Source organism: Hevea brasiliensis, chromosome 17 (genome assembly GCF_030052815.1).
Source record: "Hevea brasiliensis isolate MT/VB/25A 57/8 chromosome 17, ASM3005281v1, whole genome shotgun sequence".
NCBI classification, from domain to species: Eukaryota; Viridiplantae; Streptophyta; class Magnoliopsida; order Malpighiales; family Euphorbiaceae; genus Hevea; species Hevea brasiliensis.
The window spans coordinates 10,558,319-10,574,103 of NC_079509.1; the positions used below are offsets into that span (position 1 = coordinate 10,558,319).

At 31.5% G+C, this 15,785-nt stretch overlaps 3 protein-coding genes across 3 annotated transcripts; 2 read left to right on the top strand and 1 right to left on the bottom strand.

The window, feature by feature from the left end:
- Positions 1-1,432: 1,432 nt before the first annotated feature.
- Positions 1,433-3,309, bottom strand: LOC110637286 (thioredoxin-like 1-2, chloroplastic). The gene is made up of 5 exons (XM_021787324.2): positions 2,971-3,309; positions 2,624-2,906; positions 2,348-2,530; positions 2,011-2,175; positions 1,433-1,910 (listed from the first exon to the last, which is right to left on the bottom strand). Exons 2-5 carry the CDS (start codon positions 2,861-2,863, stop codon positions 1,659-1,661), a joined length of 840 nt encoding a protein of 279 aa, XP_021643016.2. The 5' UTR covers positions 2,864-2,906; positions 2,971-3,309; the 3' UTR covers positions 1,433-1,658.
- A 1,355-nt stretch (positions 3,310-4,664) lies between these two features.
- Positions 4,665-6,623, top strand: LOC110637282 (probable carboxylesterase 17). Its single transcript, XM_021787319.2, has 2 exons — positions 4,665-4,856; positions 5,491-6,623. The coding sequence occupies exon 2, from the start codon at positions 5,524-5,526 to the stop codon at positions 6,451-6,453; it is 930 nt and encodes a 309-aa protein (XP_021643011.2). The 5' UTR covers positions 4,665-4,856; positions 5,491-5,523; the 3' UTR covers positions 6,454-6,623.
- A 4,418-nt stretch (positions 6,624-11,041) lies between these two features.
- On the top strand, positions 11,042-14,178 carry LOC110637285 (2-hydroxy-palmitic acid dioxygenase mpo1). Its single transcript, XM_021787323.2, has 4 exons — positions 11,042-11,553; positions 13,516-13,578; positions 13,679-13,750; positions 13,852-14,178. Exons 1-4 carry the CDS (start codon positions 11,203-11,205, stop codon positions 13,966-13,968), a joined length of 603 nt encoding a protein of 200 aa, XP_021643015.2. The 5' UTR covers positions 11,042-11,202; the 3' UTR covers positions 13,969-14,178.
- The last annotated feature ends 1,607 nt before the right edge of the window (positions 14,179-15,785 follow it).

Here is a 15,785-nt window from a genome sequence, read left to right on the forward strand (position 1 = left end):
GTAAACCTTATCTACTTGGCGTCAAGATTGTATCCATTTAACTAACTATAACAGGAAAGTGTATATACTAAGAAAAGATTTCCAGATCCAAATCCCAGTTTTAAATAAATTTTCTAATATCTAGAATTTAAAAAAAAAAAAAAAGGAAACCTTATCCATTAAATTTGATGGTGCAATGTGATGATATGGTTCTTTCCCAACAATTTACAGACGCAAATCATTGGGACCCTTGTCCACTTGCTAATTTTCAACCCCATCACCCAAATATCTATTTTCTGGGACCCAATGCTGACTAAGACTCTGATCGATCCTCGTCAATGCCACGGTATCGGAGTGATGGAGGACCACCCTTTGGACCTACCTTTATTTTTTGTTCCAATTTCAGTCCAATGCAATCCGTGGTGCCGCCGGTGGTAGTGGTGGTGGCTGCCCCTGGTTGGTTGGTCAATGGGATTTATACTGCTAACCTACCAAAAAAAAAAAAATCAAAAGAAAAAGGTATACGCTGCAATTCTAATAATTCACTAAACTACTTAAACCTAATCATTCATCTCAATAATTATATTATAGATTTTTTTTTTTTAAAAAGGAACTTAGAAGCCATAATAAGGTGGATTGATTGCTCGATTTATACGAATCATAAAAAGAACAAGGGTGACTACTAGAAATTTGCTCAATCAAAGTCTTGAGATTGTCCTGAAGAACGTACTTTTACCAATAAATCGAAATGTTCATTTATCAGGGAGTATTAAATTTGGGGAAAAATTATTGTTGAACAAAGAGTTCCCAGATAATTAATTGTCTTAATTCTGTGCTAATGTGTGGATGCCACGATGCTTGGCTAGGCATCATATTCAGCTTAGTCCTGTCATTTCAACACAAGAATCAAATTTTCATGGAGTTTCAGAGTCCTAATAAACGGCAGACAATATTAACTTTCATCATAAGTTTGTAGGTTATAACAAGTGGATGCACATAATGCCAATCCTGTCAATTGAATGAAACTAGTTTTCCCAGTTCACTAACATGGTGTCATGTTAAACTTGTGGAAAAATTATAGCCGAAAAGGACCTCCAGGTGATATTGAATTTTTGAAACTCTCTTCAACCACCGTGTTAATTCCAAATCCAGAAGAATCCTCTGTTATCCAATATTATCCAAAACCATGATTCAGAAATTTGTACTTTCCAATTTCATGGTCTTTCTGAATCTTCCATTTTTGGCCTAGCACAAAAAAATAAGGTGATTTTTTTTTTTTCAGAAAATGTAAGTTATCACATACTTGTCATTTGTAAAAAGTTCATTGCTAAGACTCATTCAAATTTAAGGATCACACAGTACAGGAAGAGAACGGTATCATTCAACAATGGAATTAACATCAGGAAAACTTGGCAAAATCCCCATAAAACACAGACCAAGAAAAATTCAATAGTTAACGATAAACTCTGACAAGCTGATATATAATTTCTTGACAAGAATACAACCTCCAATCCCTAAATTATTTTACTGATGTGACTGAGGCTCAAGCTTGGGGGGAAAAAAAAACCTAGAAGCCTAGCCTGATTATGGAAATCCAAAAACAGAGATATTTACAATTCAAGAACAAAAAGTAACCAATGCAATCCAGTCCTAATCTCCAATAAGCTTAGTATTATAAATCAAACTCCAACAGCAGTTTCCTCTTTAAGATCAACCTCATTGGCAGTTTTGCTCATTACACCAGGTAAATCAATGCTTTTCATGATCAAATCCTCCGCTCTTTCTTCTTTAACGGATGGTAAAGGAAAGCCTATTGGCAATTCCCCAATTGATGCCAATGTCATTAACTCAGATTCGTCTAATCCCTTGGCCGGGCCTAGGCTACACCGATATGCTCCATACTTTGCCAATGCATCCTTGAATTTCTTGATCTGTAACACAATAATTAAATCATAATTTTTCAGAAAGATTTCTTATTGTATTAATTCTTTCTATCTCCACCTAACGGAAAGAAGGAAACAAATTACTTACAGTTGCATTAGTGCAGCTAAAGCTACATAGACGCCCCTCTGCACCTCTATAGAACCAAAAGAATGGCAGGACATGAATATGGAGGGCGTGACACATGGTTTTGAGGTCCTCGTAGTTTACTTTTAGAAAAATTGCATCGGGGTTCGATTCAGCCAGCTGACAAATCTGATAAGCAGAACAAAAATGAAGATCGTTAGAAATTTACCCGGAAAATAGCAGATTTAAAGAATTTTAGGAACTCTGTTTAGACTAGAAAATGTACCTGTCCAATGAAATACAACAAATACAAGGATTAATCATCTTAATCTGAAATTAATATTTGGATCAAGTGAAATACCTTAGGATGGAGAGCTTTGCAGCCTCCACAACCAGGAGAATAGAAGTCAATAATCACTAATTTATCATCAGCATTAAGCAAGGAGTGTACAAGTTCTTGAGCTGAATGGATCTCTACCATGTTGGGTTTAAGGGTCTTCTCCCACCATCTGAGAGCTCTGCTCACACAGATCGAAGCTTGTGCCTGAAAAAAAAAGTTGGAGCATCAGTTTTGAACCCAGAAATGCTAATGAAAAGAGATTGAATACAAAACGGAGGACGAAAGAGGTCTACATACACGAACAGAGAAATTGCTTGGGGCTTTGATACTCGAATCTCTAAAATCCTTTTTTTCAAGGAAAACAAGTGGCTTGCCCATGAAATTGATTCTCAAATTAGGGAAGTCCTTGGGTGTCGATTCTCCAATTCGTATAGCACCAAAATATGGACAAAACCCAGAAGCAGTTGTGGTTTTTGAGTTCAGAATAGTCTCATTCAACCTAGAGATATTGAGAGTGATCTTCAATGAACAAGTCATGGCTATTATGTATATTTGGTTTTCACTGTCAACTTATAATAGCATGAATCACAAAAATCCAACCTCCACTTCTTTTTTTGGCTCAAAAAAGGAACTTCCGCACCAAAATGAAAAGGGTATATGAAGAGGAAAATCTCTTGTTTGGACAAAGGCAAAGAGCTTGAAACACCAAATCAAATAAGACCCACTATGATTTTCCACGAAAAGGTGCAGAACTTCAACAAAAAATTGTTCCTTTTGACCCGAGTTAGCGAGCGAGAGTGAGAGAGAGAGAGACAGAAAGGAGGGAATATTGTTTGTTCTGAGAGTTTCAAAGCTTCAAAAAGAGAAGAACAAGAAGAAAATAAACAGCAGGAATCAAAATGAAAAGGAGGTAGGCGGAGTCTATCATAAATTTCGATTTAACATTATACTTTTTTTTTTTTTTTAAATCTAGCTTAAGAATAGTTTTTTTTTTTACTTTTAAAACTGTAGAACTGAAAACAGTAATTAAGAACTTGAGCTGCGTCTGTGTCCATATTTACGCGGATTTCGCGTTTAAGGATAATAATTTAGTTCAAATTTTGGGTAGTTGCCCAGCCCATGCCATTGTCGCCTAAAACGTGGTGCTGACTGTGTTTTGCCTATTCCAGATACATTGGATAAGGCTCATTTCTCGAGAAAAAAAAAATTATTTTTTTAATTTATGTAACTCAGATTTCAGATAATACTTTCCTGAAAAAAAGTTAAATGATTGAATTGGCTCCGCGTCGCATCTCCACGTCCATTCACATGACAAGCCTTTTGCTCAACAACAGCCTGTTAAGATTAGACATGCGCCTCATCCGGTTCGGAATCATTGTTGAACCAATTAATCAACGGCTCAGGGATTGGATTAAACTCGTTGTCGTACAGGACCAGCACTAATCTGAACAATTGAATTTGAAATTATCAATTTGATTAATTCGAATTGAAATTAAAAAAAAAAATGGTAACATTCTGACAGTGTACCATGTGACTCATGGCCAAACCTAAATTACTTTTAAATTAAATTGTAACGGCTTAGGATCAAACTTATATGAAATAAAGCTTATAAAATTTAATATCGATTTAATTTGAAAGATGAATCAAAATCTTTGATTTTGGTCTGAAATCAACCCATACTCGCTTCTAATTACAATCTTCTCAAAATAGCGCAGCTGCTGCATTCATCCCGAATAAAAAGTAATTTCATTTTTAAATTAAATGTTATAATTAATTAAAATAATAAGTGTATTTACTTGTACAAAAATCATTGTAAAACTTCTAACGCACAGGGTTAAAGTTTAATCCTTATTGTCAGAGAAATTTATTACGAAAAAAAGTACTAGGGATACACTTAATATTATTTAAAAGATATAAAATTTTTTTATTATTGGTTTATTTATATGTATTTTTATTCTTTTATGTATAAAAAAGTACAATAATTTTGATTAAAAATAATTTATTCTTTTATGGTTAGTTCGGAATTAAAAATCGAACTGGCCCACCGTTTCAAAACCTGAATTATATAATCGCCAAAACCGAAATAGTTACAAACAGAATCAGCCCGGCTACCGGCTTCCGGGCCCAAGTTGTAAAGTGTAAAAGAGGTAACGGATATGGTATTTGAACTAAGGAATGGATAAAGTGTAATGGATTGGTAGCCCACAGCTTTGACACACATTGGTTTGGATCTGTGGTTTAGAGAATGGTATTTCGTAGAAGAGAAACGGCAGATTTAGCTGTAGGCCTTTATTGGTCCACTTGTACGTTTTACGTTGTAAGACTGGTTCTTCTTGCCAAAAAGAGAAAAGGCTTTGGGAGAAGGCAGTCCACCAGGTGATAGGGCCATCTGTCGATAAGTTGCAGGTACTTCATGTTGCTCTCTTACTGCATGCCCCGTTTAACAATTTCTCAGGACACATGTCCAACTGAGTTCTTCCTTTATAATGTGGTTCCGCTGAAAGAACTTACAATCCTACAATTCTTAGAGGTAAGTTCTTGGCATTCCATTCCCTTTATTTCATTCTTGTGCTTTTTCATTGCATTCTTCCTGTTTATGTTTTTCTCTACGACAATATCTGTGTGTTTAGGGAGGATGCTGGGAATTTTGTATTGGATATTGTTGCTTAATTAATTAATTATCTCAAAATATATATGAATTGAAGTGTTGTTTTTTATAAAGTTAATGATATTTTTCTCTTTTCATTAAAATTTATGATTTTCATGCATTTTTTTTATTATTTGTTTTAACTTTTTAATTTGGGTATACATTGTTCACAACCTAGTATTTCATGAGAGTGCAAAGCATGCAACGAAATTCAGGCTGGAATAATTCATCTCATGCCTATGTCTTCTGCTAGCCACTTGGCAGATTTCTTTACTAAAGCTCAACATGCTCTGGGAGAGCAAAACATTTACACTCCAGCTTGAGGGGGGCTATTGACCATATTTAATTTATTTTAGTCGGTTAGCAGGCAGTCAGTTAAGGAGAGAATATTTTCTGTTATATTGTTAAGTTGTTAGCTGGATTCGTTCTCTCAAGTTGCTTGTATAAGTAAGCTACTCTGTTGTTCTTCAATACATTCTCAATTTTCACATTTTGTTTGTTGTCATTTTCTTGTTAGTGTGTGGGAGTTGAGGCCTAATTTTAAGGGGAAATGTCTCTATTTGCGGAAATGCCTGGTTACCTCCAAGTCTTTTCTGATGGGTCAGTGAAACGCTTTGCACCAGAAACGGTACCTGCTTCAATGAAATCAACCAATGGATACAAGTTCAAGGATGTAGTCATTGACGAATCCAAGCCAATAACAGCAAGGCTATTCATTCCTGAATCTTCTGCAAGTCAGCTTCCAGTTATGGTTTATTTTCATGGCGGCGGCTTTTGCATTGGCTCAACTACATGGCTTGGCTACCATCAGTTTCTCAGAGATTTGTCAGTCACCTCCCAAGCCATTGTCCTGTCCATTGACTACCGTCTGGCACCGGAGAATCGCCTTCCGATAGCTTATGATGATTGCTACAGCTCACTTGAATGGCTGAGTCATCAAGTGGGTGTTGAACCTTGGCTAAAGTTGGCAGATCTTTCTCGTGTGTTTCTCTCTGGAGACAGTGCTGGAGGGAACATTGCACACCACGTTGCTGTCAGAGCAATGAGGAACGAAGTTTCTAACGTTAAAATCAAAGGCTTGTTGTTGATACATCCCTATTTTGGGAGTGAGAAAAGGACTGAGAAAGAGATGGCTGACGAAGCCGATGAGGAGATTATTAAGAATGATATGTTCTGGAGACTAAGCATACCAGAAGGGTCAAATCTCGATTACTTTGGATGCAATTTCCAGATACAAGATCTGTCCGAAGCTGAATGGAGTGTGTTTCCAGCAACAATGGTTCAGGTGGCTAGCCTAGACTGCTTGAATGAAAGGGGAATAATGTATGCAGAGTTTTTAGCTAAGCAAGGGGTGAAGGAAGTGGAGCTGGTGGAAGCTGAGGGAGAATCTCATGTGTTTCATGTTCTTCACCCAGAATCTCATGCAACTCGATTGCTCCAACAACAAATGACCAAGTTCATGAATTCAATCACCCATTAGCATCTCATCAAATGGCTGCCTATGCCATATAATCTATGTGACTGCTGGATTGCAGGAAGAAAGTCATAGAAATCTTATTAATATTATAGGGAAATAATAGTCTCAGAGACATCTCTAGCTCTTTGATGTTATTTGATAACCGCATCAGAAACATAGTGAAATTTGACAAAGACTCTACTAGTTAGTCGGTATAAGTTTTATTAATAATTTACCTTTGAATTGGAGTTTTTATTATTGAAATATAAATCATTTCATAATCAATAGGAATCCTGGACGAGAAATAGCTTATCTTTGGTTGCCAATGCCAACTACTGACTATAAAAAAGAAACTAAAAAAATATATTCATTTCTAATTTTAGAAGTTCTTAGTGTCAATTCGAATGGGATGAACATACTTTCGTTGAACCGAAGAACAGACATCCCTAGCAAGTGAGTACGTAAGGTAAAACACATCTGAAAGGGAAGAAAATAAAAGAAAAGATAAGAGAAACTATGAGAAATAGATGAGTAAATTACTCACATATAGGTTACAATATAATCAATTGCGTAATGCAATTAAAATTGTAATATAATGTAATATAATATAATTATCATTATATTTCTCTTTTTTGTTGTAAAATAAAAATACAAGTATTGTAATGTAATAATAATTTTAATTTTAATTTTTAATTTATTTATAATATTAATAATAAGTGATAATGAATTCAATAATTGGTAGTTAAGTAATAGTAATAGCTAAGTGATGATGGTGGTGGTGACAACGTTAGTAAGATAGTAGTGGTGGTGACAAGATGAGGTGGTGGTGGTGGTGGTGATATTGATAGAGTAGGAGTAATAGTAGTAATAATAGTAACGGTGATGATAGTATCGTTCAGAGTGGAAAAAGCGAATCCATATAGCCGACTCCAAATTTTTGAGATAAAGGCTTAGTTGAGTTGAGTTGAATTGAGTTGAGTTGATGATAGTATCGATAATAAATAAAAATAAAATAAAATAAGTAATAATAATTATATCTATTTTTATATATAATGATCATTATATTATTTTAAATATAATTAATTATGTTATATAATTATCATTATATTACGTTAATTTTTTTTATATATTACTAAATAACATAATTAAATATATAATATAATCGTGATTACATTATAATTTTGATTACCATACATTACATAGTTATTTGTGGCTTGATCACTGAGATGCAATATGGATTTGTAAGTAAGAAGGCCTCTTTGGCCCTCTATGTGATCTATTTACGCTGCCATTAATCTGGAAAAGCATTCACGTTAACAAAAGAGCCTCTTTTGCTCTGGCTGCCACCTTCGGACTATTACATATATAACAAATTTAATACAACATGATGCTAACTTCTACTTCTATATGCCCCATAAAAAACTAACAAAATTTAACTTAAAATTATGGAACCATTAATAAATTACCTGCCGCCACCGGCTAAAAATTCTGTAGCTTGAACATTGCCTAAGCTGCAAAAGCAAGAATATTTACTCAATTTTCAGCATTTGAAAATTGTATAGAAATCAATGACAAAAATGGTGATTAGAAGCAGGAAAAGTAAGATTTTACGGATCTTGAACATGGGTTGAAGTCCTATATTGTTGGTTTGAAGGATTTTTTTTTTTTTTAATATTATTATCAAGTTTGAAGGAGTTATAGATGTGTGATTTGGTAATGGTAAAAACCCATGATTGCAGCAGCCATTGAGCAGTGAATGCAAGTCTCAGGATTGTAATTTTGTTTCAGTACTAGGGAACGGATAAGCAAAGCATTTACGTCCACCTTTGCATTGCACGCAGCCCAATTTGTTCGGATGTGGATGATTTGATTTCCCATGAGTTTCCTCGGAGATCACCATCATATTACTCCATTTTGGAGGAGATAAATAAAAATAATGTTTTATAAAGTAAAATTTTTAAAATAAAGTTCAAACTTTTATGATTTTTTAATGTTTGGATGGAATGAAAATTTTGTAAGGTATTTGAGGTTTTAAAGAAAAAAATCTTTAATTAGGAGTGTATATTATATGATTATAATTAAATAATTAAATTAAATCGATAAAATTTGATTATTTTAATAATAATGAATTGGTTTAGTTTGAAATTTAGTAATAATTTTAAAACTTTTAGATTTTTAGTTTTTCATTTACTTTTAATTTGATAATTGAAATAATTAAAATAATCCAATTTATATTAATTAATATATTAATTATATTTTATTATAATATATTATTTACAATTATTAGTATATTATTTACTATATATTAACAATAAATCATATTTATTACTTTTATAAATAAAAAATATTAAAAATATATTTTTAATGCCTTCTTGTATGAATTCTCATAAAAACCTTTCTCATCCTACACCATTAAAAGTTCTTTATTAAGCTTCCCTTCAAGCTTAATGAAGAAATTAATTCCACAAAATCTCTTCCTAAAAACACAACACACTGAAAAAAATTACACAAAATTTAACTCTCTTAAAAATTTCTAGCTCAGAAAAAAAGAATCCTACATACAGGTGCTAGGAACAAATATTAAAGAACTATTTTTCTCGAAAAATCGAAAAAAAAAACAATATATCTACAGTCATGTAAGTGAATAACTTATCGACTTAATTTTTTATTAATTTTAATTCAATTAATATAATTTAATTTGATTAAAATTTAAATTAACTCAAAATTCAATTCAATGACACGCTAATTTAATAAATTAAAAAATAAGATTCTAAAAACCACAATTTAAAAAATCTTATATTCCCAATACATAGTCGAAAGAGTTTCAAATTTTGAAAAACCTGTCTCAAATAAGGTAGTTGAAAAAGAACGCAGACCAAATGGAGTCGATAATACAATGGCGGCAGCGTTGCCAAAATTGTAATTGTGGGGCCGCATTTATAATCTTTGAAATTGTTTTGTATGATCATAATCACAATTTCTTATTCCTTGTTGTATGACAACGCTATCTGTCTCTGTCTTATATTTTCTGGTCGCCTCGTTCATCTCTCTCTCTCTCTCTCTCTCTCTCTATATATATATATATTATTAAATTAAAAATAATAAATAATTCATATAATATGCAAATAAATCGACTCAATAAATTTAAAATCACAAACCTATTTTATTTTCTCAATTTTTTAGAAAGATTAAACTGGTTTGTGATTTTAAATTTAATGAGTCATTTTATTTACATATTATATGAATTATTTATTATTTTTAATTTAATAATATAATTATATATATATATATGTGTGTCACGTCACTTAATGAGTGGACTTAAAAAATTGACATGTAACATACTTGTTTTTAATTTTTTTAATTTCTATATAAAAATAAATTTATCATATTAAATATTATTTTTATTTAAATATTTTTAAATTTTAATTATTAAAATTTTATCTAAATAATAGTTATCTAAAATTTTATTTAATATACTTTTAAAAATTTTTAAATTTATAATTTCAGATATTATAAAACTCTATTTATCATAATATATATCTTTAAAATGAATTATTTTTTATTAAATTAAAAAATATAAAATATTTTATGCATTTTTATTTATATATAAATAATTATTTATAAAATTTAATAATATATTTTTTATTATTTTATTAATATAAGTCAATTAATTTAAAAAAATTCTATTAATTACTGTATTTATTGATTGTCACTAAAATTAAATTATAATTAATTAAAAATTCTATCATTAATATAATTTATTAACATATAATTATGAAAATATAAAAATATATATTAATTTATAATATTAAAATAAAATAATAATTAATTCATGTAATATGCGAATAAAATAACTGATTATTATATTAAAATTCATTGACGCATAAATAAAATTAAAGTTTATATTTTAAAAATTGGATTTTGCATTAGTTGGTGATGTGTTTTTAGAAAATTAGCTAATTATGTATAAGAGGGTGAGTCTGACCTCACCATTTAATAATTATATTAATAAAAAGGAAATAAAAATATATTTGGAAACTGAGTTACAAAACATGTGGCTGTGATTTGACCGTTTGAAGCATAAACGAGATGACTGATGCCCAGCCCATTGTAAAATCTTTGAGATGCAGAGCCCAAAATACCGCCATCAGCCAGCCACCGGCTTTGTCCCTTTTTTTTTTTTTTTTTTTAACAAAAGGACTTTAATTTAATTTGTTAAACAGACTTTTTTTGGGTGTAAATATTTTTTTTGGGTTAAATTTTTTAAACTAACTTTAAATTAGATTAGAACATTTTGGCTCAAAAAAGAATATTTAATTTATATTTTTAAAAGTTAAGTTAAACTTATATATAAATAAAAGTAATAATTTTTTTTTTCAAACCGATATCTAAGTTATTTAGGATAATTTTTTTTTTCCAAATTAAGCTTCACTTTTTCTATTATTATAAATTATTATTAAATTATATTACAGATTAGGAACATATTTTTCTATAATTTATTAATTCAGATTTGAATTTCACTAATATAATCTCTTTTACAACATTAATAATAATAATAATAATAATAATAATAATTAAGCGTATTTGGTAATTTAGTCAGCTACAGAATGCCCACATTGATGTTTCCGAGAAGAAAGTCTAACAAAACCAAGGCTGCGAAACTGGTTATTAATTTCTTCAACAACCTCCTTTTCTTTTCATTTCATTTCACGATCTTCCCAATTTCTCTCGCAACTTCCCTGAAAACCCAGCAATTTTCTCGAGAATATCTCCATGGCTAAGAAGGCAGGAATATTTGATTTGGAGACCCACTTTGCCTTCTATGGAGCTTACCACAGCAACCCGATTAACATTTTCATACATACATTATTTGTGTGGCCAATCTTCTTCACTTCTCTTATTCTCTTCTACTTTACACCTTCGATATACGATATATCTCAAATTGGGTCTGGTGGTAGTCATGGACTGTCGCTGAATTTTGGCTTCTTTTTCACTCTAATCTATGCTGTGTTTTATGTGTGCTTTGATAAGAAAGCTGGAACTTTGGCTGCTATGCTTTGCTTTGCGTGTTGGATTGGTGCCAGTTTCATTTCTGGGAGGCTTGGTTTTTCTTTGGCTTGGAAGGTAAATTTGATTTAGGTACTGTTTGATTGATGAGAAATATAGAAAAGACGGAAAATTTCTGCGCTTTTGGATAATGTCAGGGCTTGTTTTAAATTTGTGATATTTTAATCGATAAGTGTTCTTCTTTTCTCCTAGCATTAAATTCATGTGGATTCTGTTCTTGAATGATGTGCATCTCCTGCTTCTCGCATCCTATTTTTTTATTCTTTTAGTAATTAAATTTTGGTTTTTTTATTGTTTGCATCTCTTGCGGCTGCGGGATTTAGGGATTTTTTGGTTATTTTTTTTATTTATTGTTATTGTAGATCTAGCAGAAGGATAAAGTCTTCCCCCTGTGAAGACCTTAAATAAGTGCTACATGCCTGTCTGTGACAATAGTTTTAGAAAATAATTTGGGTAGTTTTATTTATTTTTTATTTTTGTTTTGGCCATAAAGTCCATTTCTGAGCTTTGAATCATTCTTTTTTACTTGTGATGGTTTGAACCGTGTTTGTTAAATTGTTCATTTCACACTCTTGAATATGAAAACTAAAGAAGAAAGAAGAAGACAATTCCAATTTGGCAGCGCATCATCATGTAGGTTTGACCATCAGCAATTCACTGGATAATGGCTATAAGTTATTGTGTGTTTTGTTTACATTTTGGGCTTGCTAAAAAATGGTTGCCACTTTAGCAGGTGCCAAATGCATCATTTTTAGATGCTGAAGCAAGCAGCCTCTGTCTGCTTAGCCTAATGGTGGCCACCGGTCTGTTCTTGTTTTGATCAAATATAATAGATGATTTTTTTTTTTTCCAAATTTCTATGTTTTTTAAAAGGAGAAATCTGGTTTTGATCAGAAATTGAGCCGGCCAGTTTCAGTCCTGTTCAAGACTGATTTTGGTCAAACTGGTTTTGATTGGTTTCGGTTCTGAGTTGGTACAATCTGGTTCCATTTTTGAGCCAGACCATGGTCGAGTCTAGCTTAGCCAACCCAAGTACAATCCTTGTCTGTATACGACACAAAACACAAAATACATAACCAGAGGAAATTTTGAAGTCTGTTGGTATCAAAGAGCTTTAATTTCATTCAGTTAAGAATGCAAGACAGGAAGTGGCTTGCCATTCTAACTAATTGGAAAAGTTTGAAACTATCACTTTTATCAAATCTTAAAATTTTTCAGGACAAGCACCAATGGTGGGTCAATTTTTCAAAAATAGATCAGTTGAGCCACGTGTATGAATTGTCTTAAGTGTTATTTTTTGTCTATCCCAACATCTTTTCTCTGTCACCCCACATCAATATTTTCTTGACTTGAATTTGTCTGTCATTGTTCAGTATCGCGTTTGTACCATATTGGAGTTTTTTTCAGAGACCTTTTCATTTAAGCGTGCACCATACTAACTTGGTGAATAGAAAATAAAATAAAACATGGAAACATCAGTAAAGCCATTTCAATTGTTTGAAATAGATCTGGATTTTTTTTTGTCAACTATGGAGTTATTTTTTTCATAACTACATGGAGTCATGTTTTCTATCAGATGTAATTGCTGTTGAAAAGAAAATGAAAAACTTTGAACCCTAGTTGCGGGACCAGTTAGGAAAATTTCTCTGGGAGTTACTTCCAGTTCCAGAGAACATAGGATTGATAAAATCTTGTTTACTTTGGTTTTTTTTTTGTTGATTAAACTAGCATGATTGAGAGTTTCAGCTGTCAGTTTCTTTAAGGATAATATCATTTCTACAAAAACCATAGATTATCTTGAAAGTGCCCCAGTGATAAACACCAAAGCAAAACAGTTGAATACTGTAAATGCAAGGAGTATCCTGAGGGCGTGATAAGAAGTTTATTTACCAAGTCTCCTTACCTACAATTTGGAGCTCCAAAACAATTATTTGGAATATGTTATCACGAGTAGTTGACAGAAATATTTAAATTTGATCTGGATTTGGACTAACTCGTTGCAACATCAATTTAAATCAGGTTGTGCTGGCAGCACAATTGTTTTGTTGGACTGGACAGTTTATAGGCCATGGTGTGTTTGAGGTAGGTTCTCTGCATTCTATAGTATTCTGATTTATGAATGATATATGTTGCTTTGATTTACCTCTAAATTTATAATCCCAGCTGGTATATTCTTCTGTAGAAACGGGCTCCTGCTCTTCTTGACAACCTTGTACAAGCCTTTCTGATGGCTCCTTTCTTTGTATTGCTCGAGGTAATTTGCCAGTTCATTCTCATACCAGAAAAAGGTTCTGTTTCAATTCTCACTGAAATTTGAGAATGATTACAGTATTGATTATGGTGGTATCATTACAGGTTCTTCAAAAAGTCTTCGGATATGAACCATATCCAGGGTTTCATGCAAGTGTCAAGGCAAAGATAGATGCGGAGATCAAGGAATGGAAGGACAATAAACGAAAGAAATCCACTTAGCTTACAGAGTCATCAAAACAGGCAACTATGATGCTACTTTAAGTTAGAATCAAAGTGGAAAATTTGACGTGTGATGTTGTGTTATCAAACTAGAGACATCTTCTATGTACTGAAAGGTTTCTTGGACTTCTTGGACACAGATCACAATCTTATTGCCAACACGAATGTCTCTATAAGTCACTAATATCCGGTTTTTGATTTTGTTGTGAACATTTTAATTGCAGTAATTCTAGTTGCAGTGGCAGTTTCCCTCGCACTAAAACAAGCTCTGATGGATTCCATCATTCATATCTAAACTATCCATTTTCAAATCAATCCTGGTAATAGCTTGCATTAAGCAAGCTCTGCTACATCGATTGCAAGAAGGTAATAACTCGCATTTGTAGTAACTTGTGAGGAACTTAATCCTCATGCTAAGATGCATGCCAATGAAGCAATTACCACGGTCAGGACTCTCCTATTCTGCATTGATTTTGTCACTCTCATTACTTCATTCCACTGCCCCAAACTTGCATAAATGTTTGAAAGAAGAACATAATCGCTGCTATGATCTGGTTCCAATTGCAAAAGATGTCTCCACACTTGCTCCCCAATTTCCATGCAACCTAAAAGCAGCCAACAACGTTTCTTTTTTTTTTCTTTTTTCTTTTTATTATTATTAAGAACCTTATTGCTTGATGTCATAGATTCTGTTTGATATTAAATTTTAGAATTAGAAAAAAATGTTTATTATTTAAATATTATTAAAAACAATTTAGATAAAAATTAGTATTTTTTCAAAGCAGTAGCAGTTTTCATTTAGTTCTGATATTAAAGAAAAATAAATAAATATACGGTGCCATTACTTTATATCACTGTCTCTTTCATATGGCCACCTTCTCCAACTAACATCATTAACATATATATCAATTATTGAAGAATTAATGTTACCACTTGAATTCTGTTGCTCTTTCTTCGATCCTTGCATGATTTGAAGTCGTAATATATAGTTCTATGGTATCAAAACGGGATGATTTTTCACATCATATTGAGTTTACTTTTATAATATGATTAAAACAATTAAATTATTTATAAATAAAAAAAATATATATACATTTAATAAATATACTAAAAGCAATTACATAGAAATACATTTTGTGCAATACATTTTTTTGCAATAGCCTTTCATGACGAATATCAACAAACTATTCTTTTTGGAAGTAAAAAATCTATCAACTATGAAAAAAAATGGTGACACCTCTTGTAAGTCGTGAATTGATAAAAATAACAAAAAAAATTAAAAAAAAAAACAAATTACTAATTTATTTAATTATTTATTAGTATCAGCAATGGCGACATTCCTTTCCCAACTAAGTTTCTCAATTCTCAAGCTAATTGATGGAGGTGTTTGAGCTTGGTGCAGCAGCAGCAACGACAACAATAGCCTTCAATTCGTACAACTACAGTGATATTTGAGTGGGTGAATACGACATTGCATATGTTACAATATCAAATCTTTAAAATATGATAGATAAAAGAAAATTATTTTCAATAAAAATTTTTAATTTATTTTTAATTATAAAATTTTATATTATTTTTGTCATTAAATTCCTTAGATTAAATTTCTTTATTTATTTTAATTTTTTTATTATTTTTTTTAAATCTCAAGGAGCCAATGCCTCCCTCCCCGCTCGCAAGGATCCACAGTATCCATTCACCGTATACAAAGTTGGCTGCGACTTACAATCTTATTTTATATTTTTGCTTATTTTTAATTCATATATTTGTCTATTTCAATTTGTATTCAATTGAATTTTTATTTTATCTGCAGTCTAGTT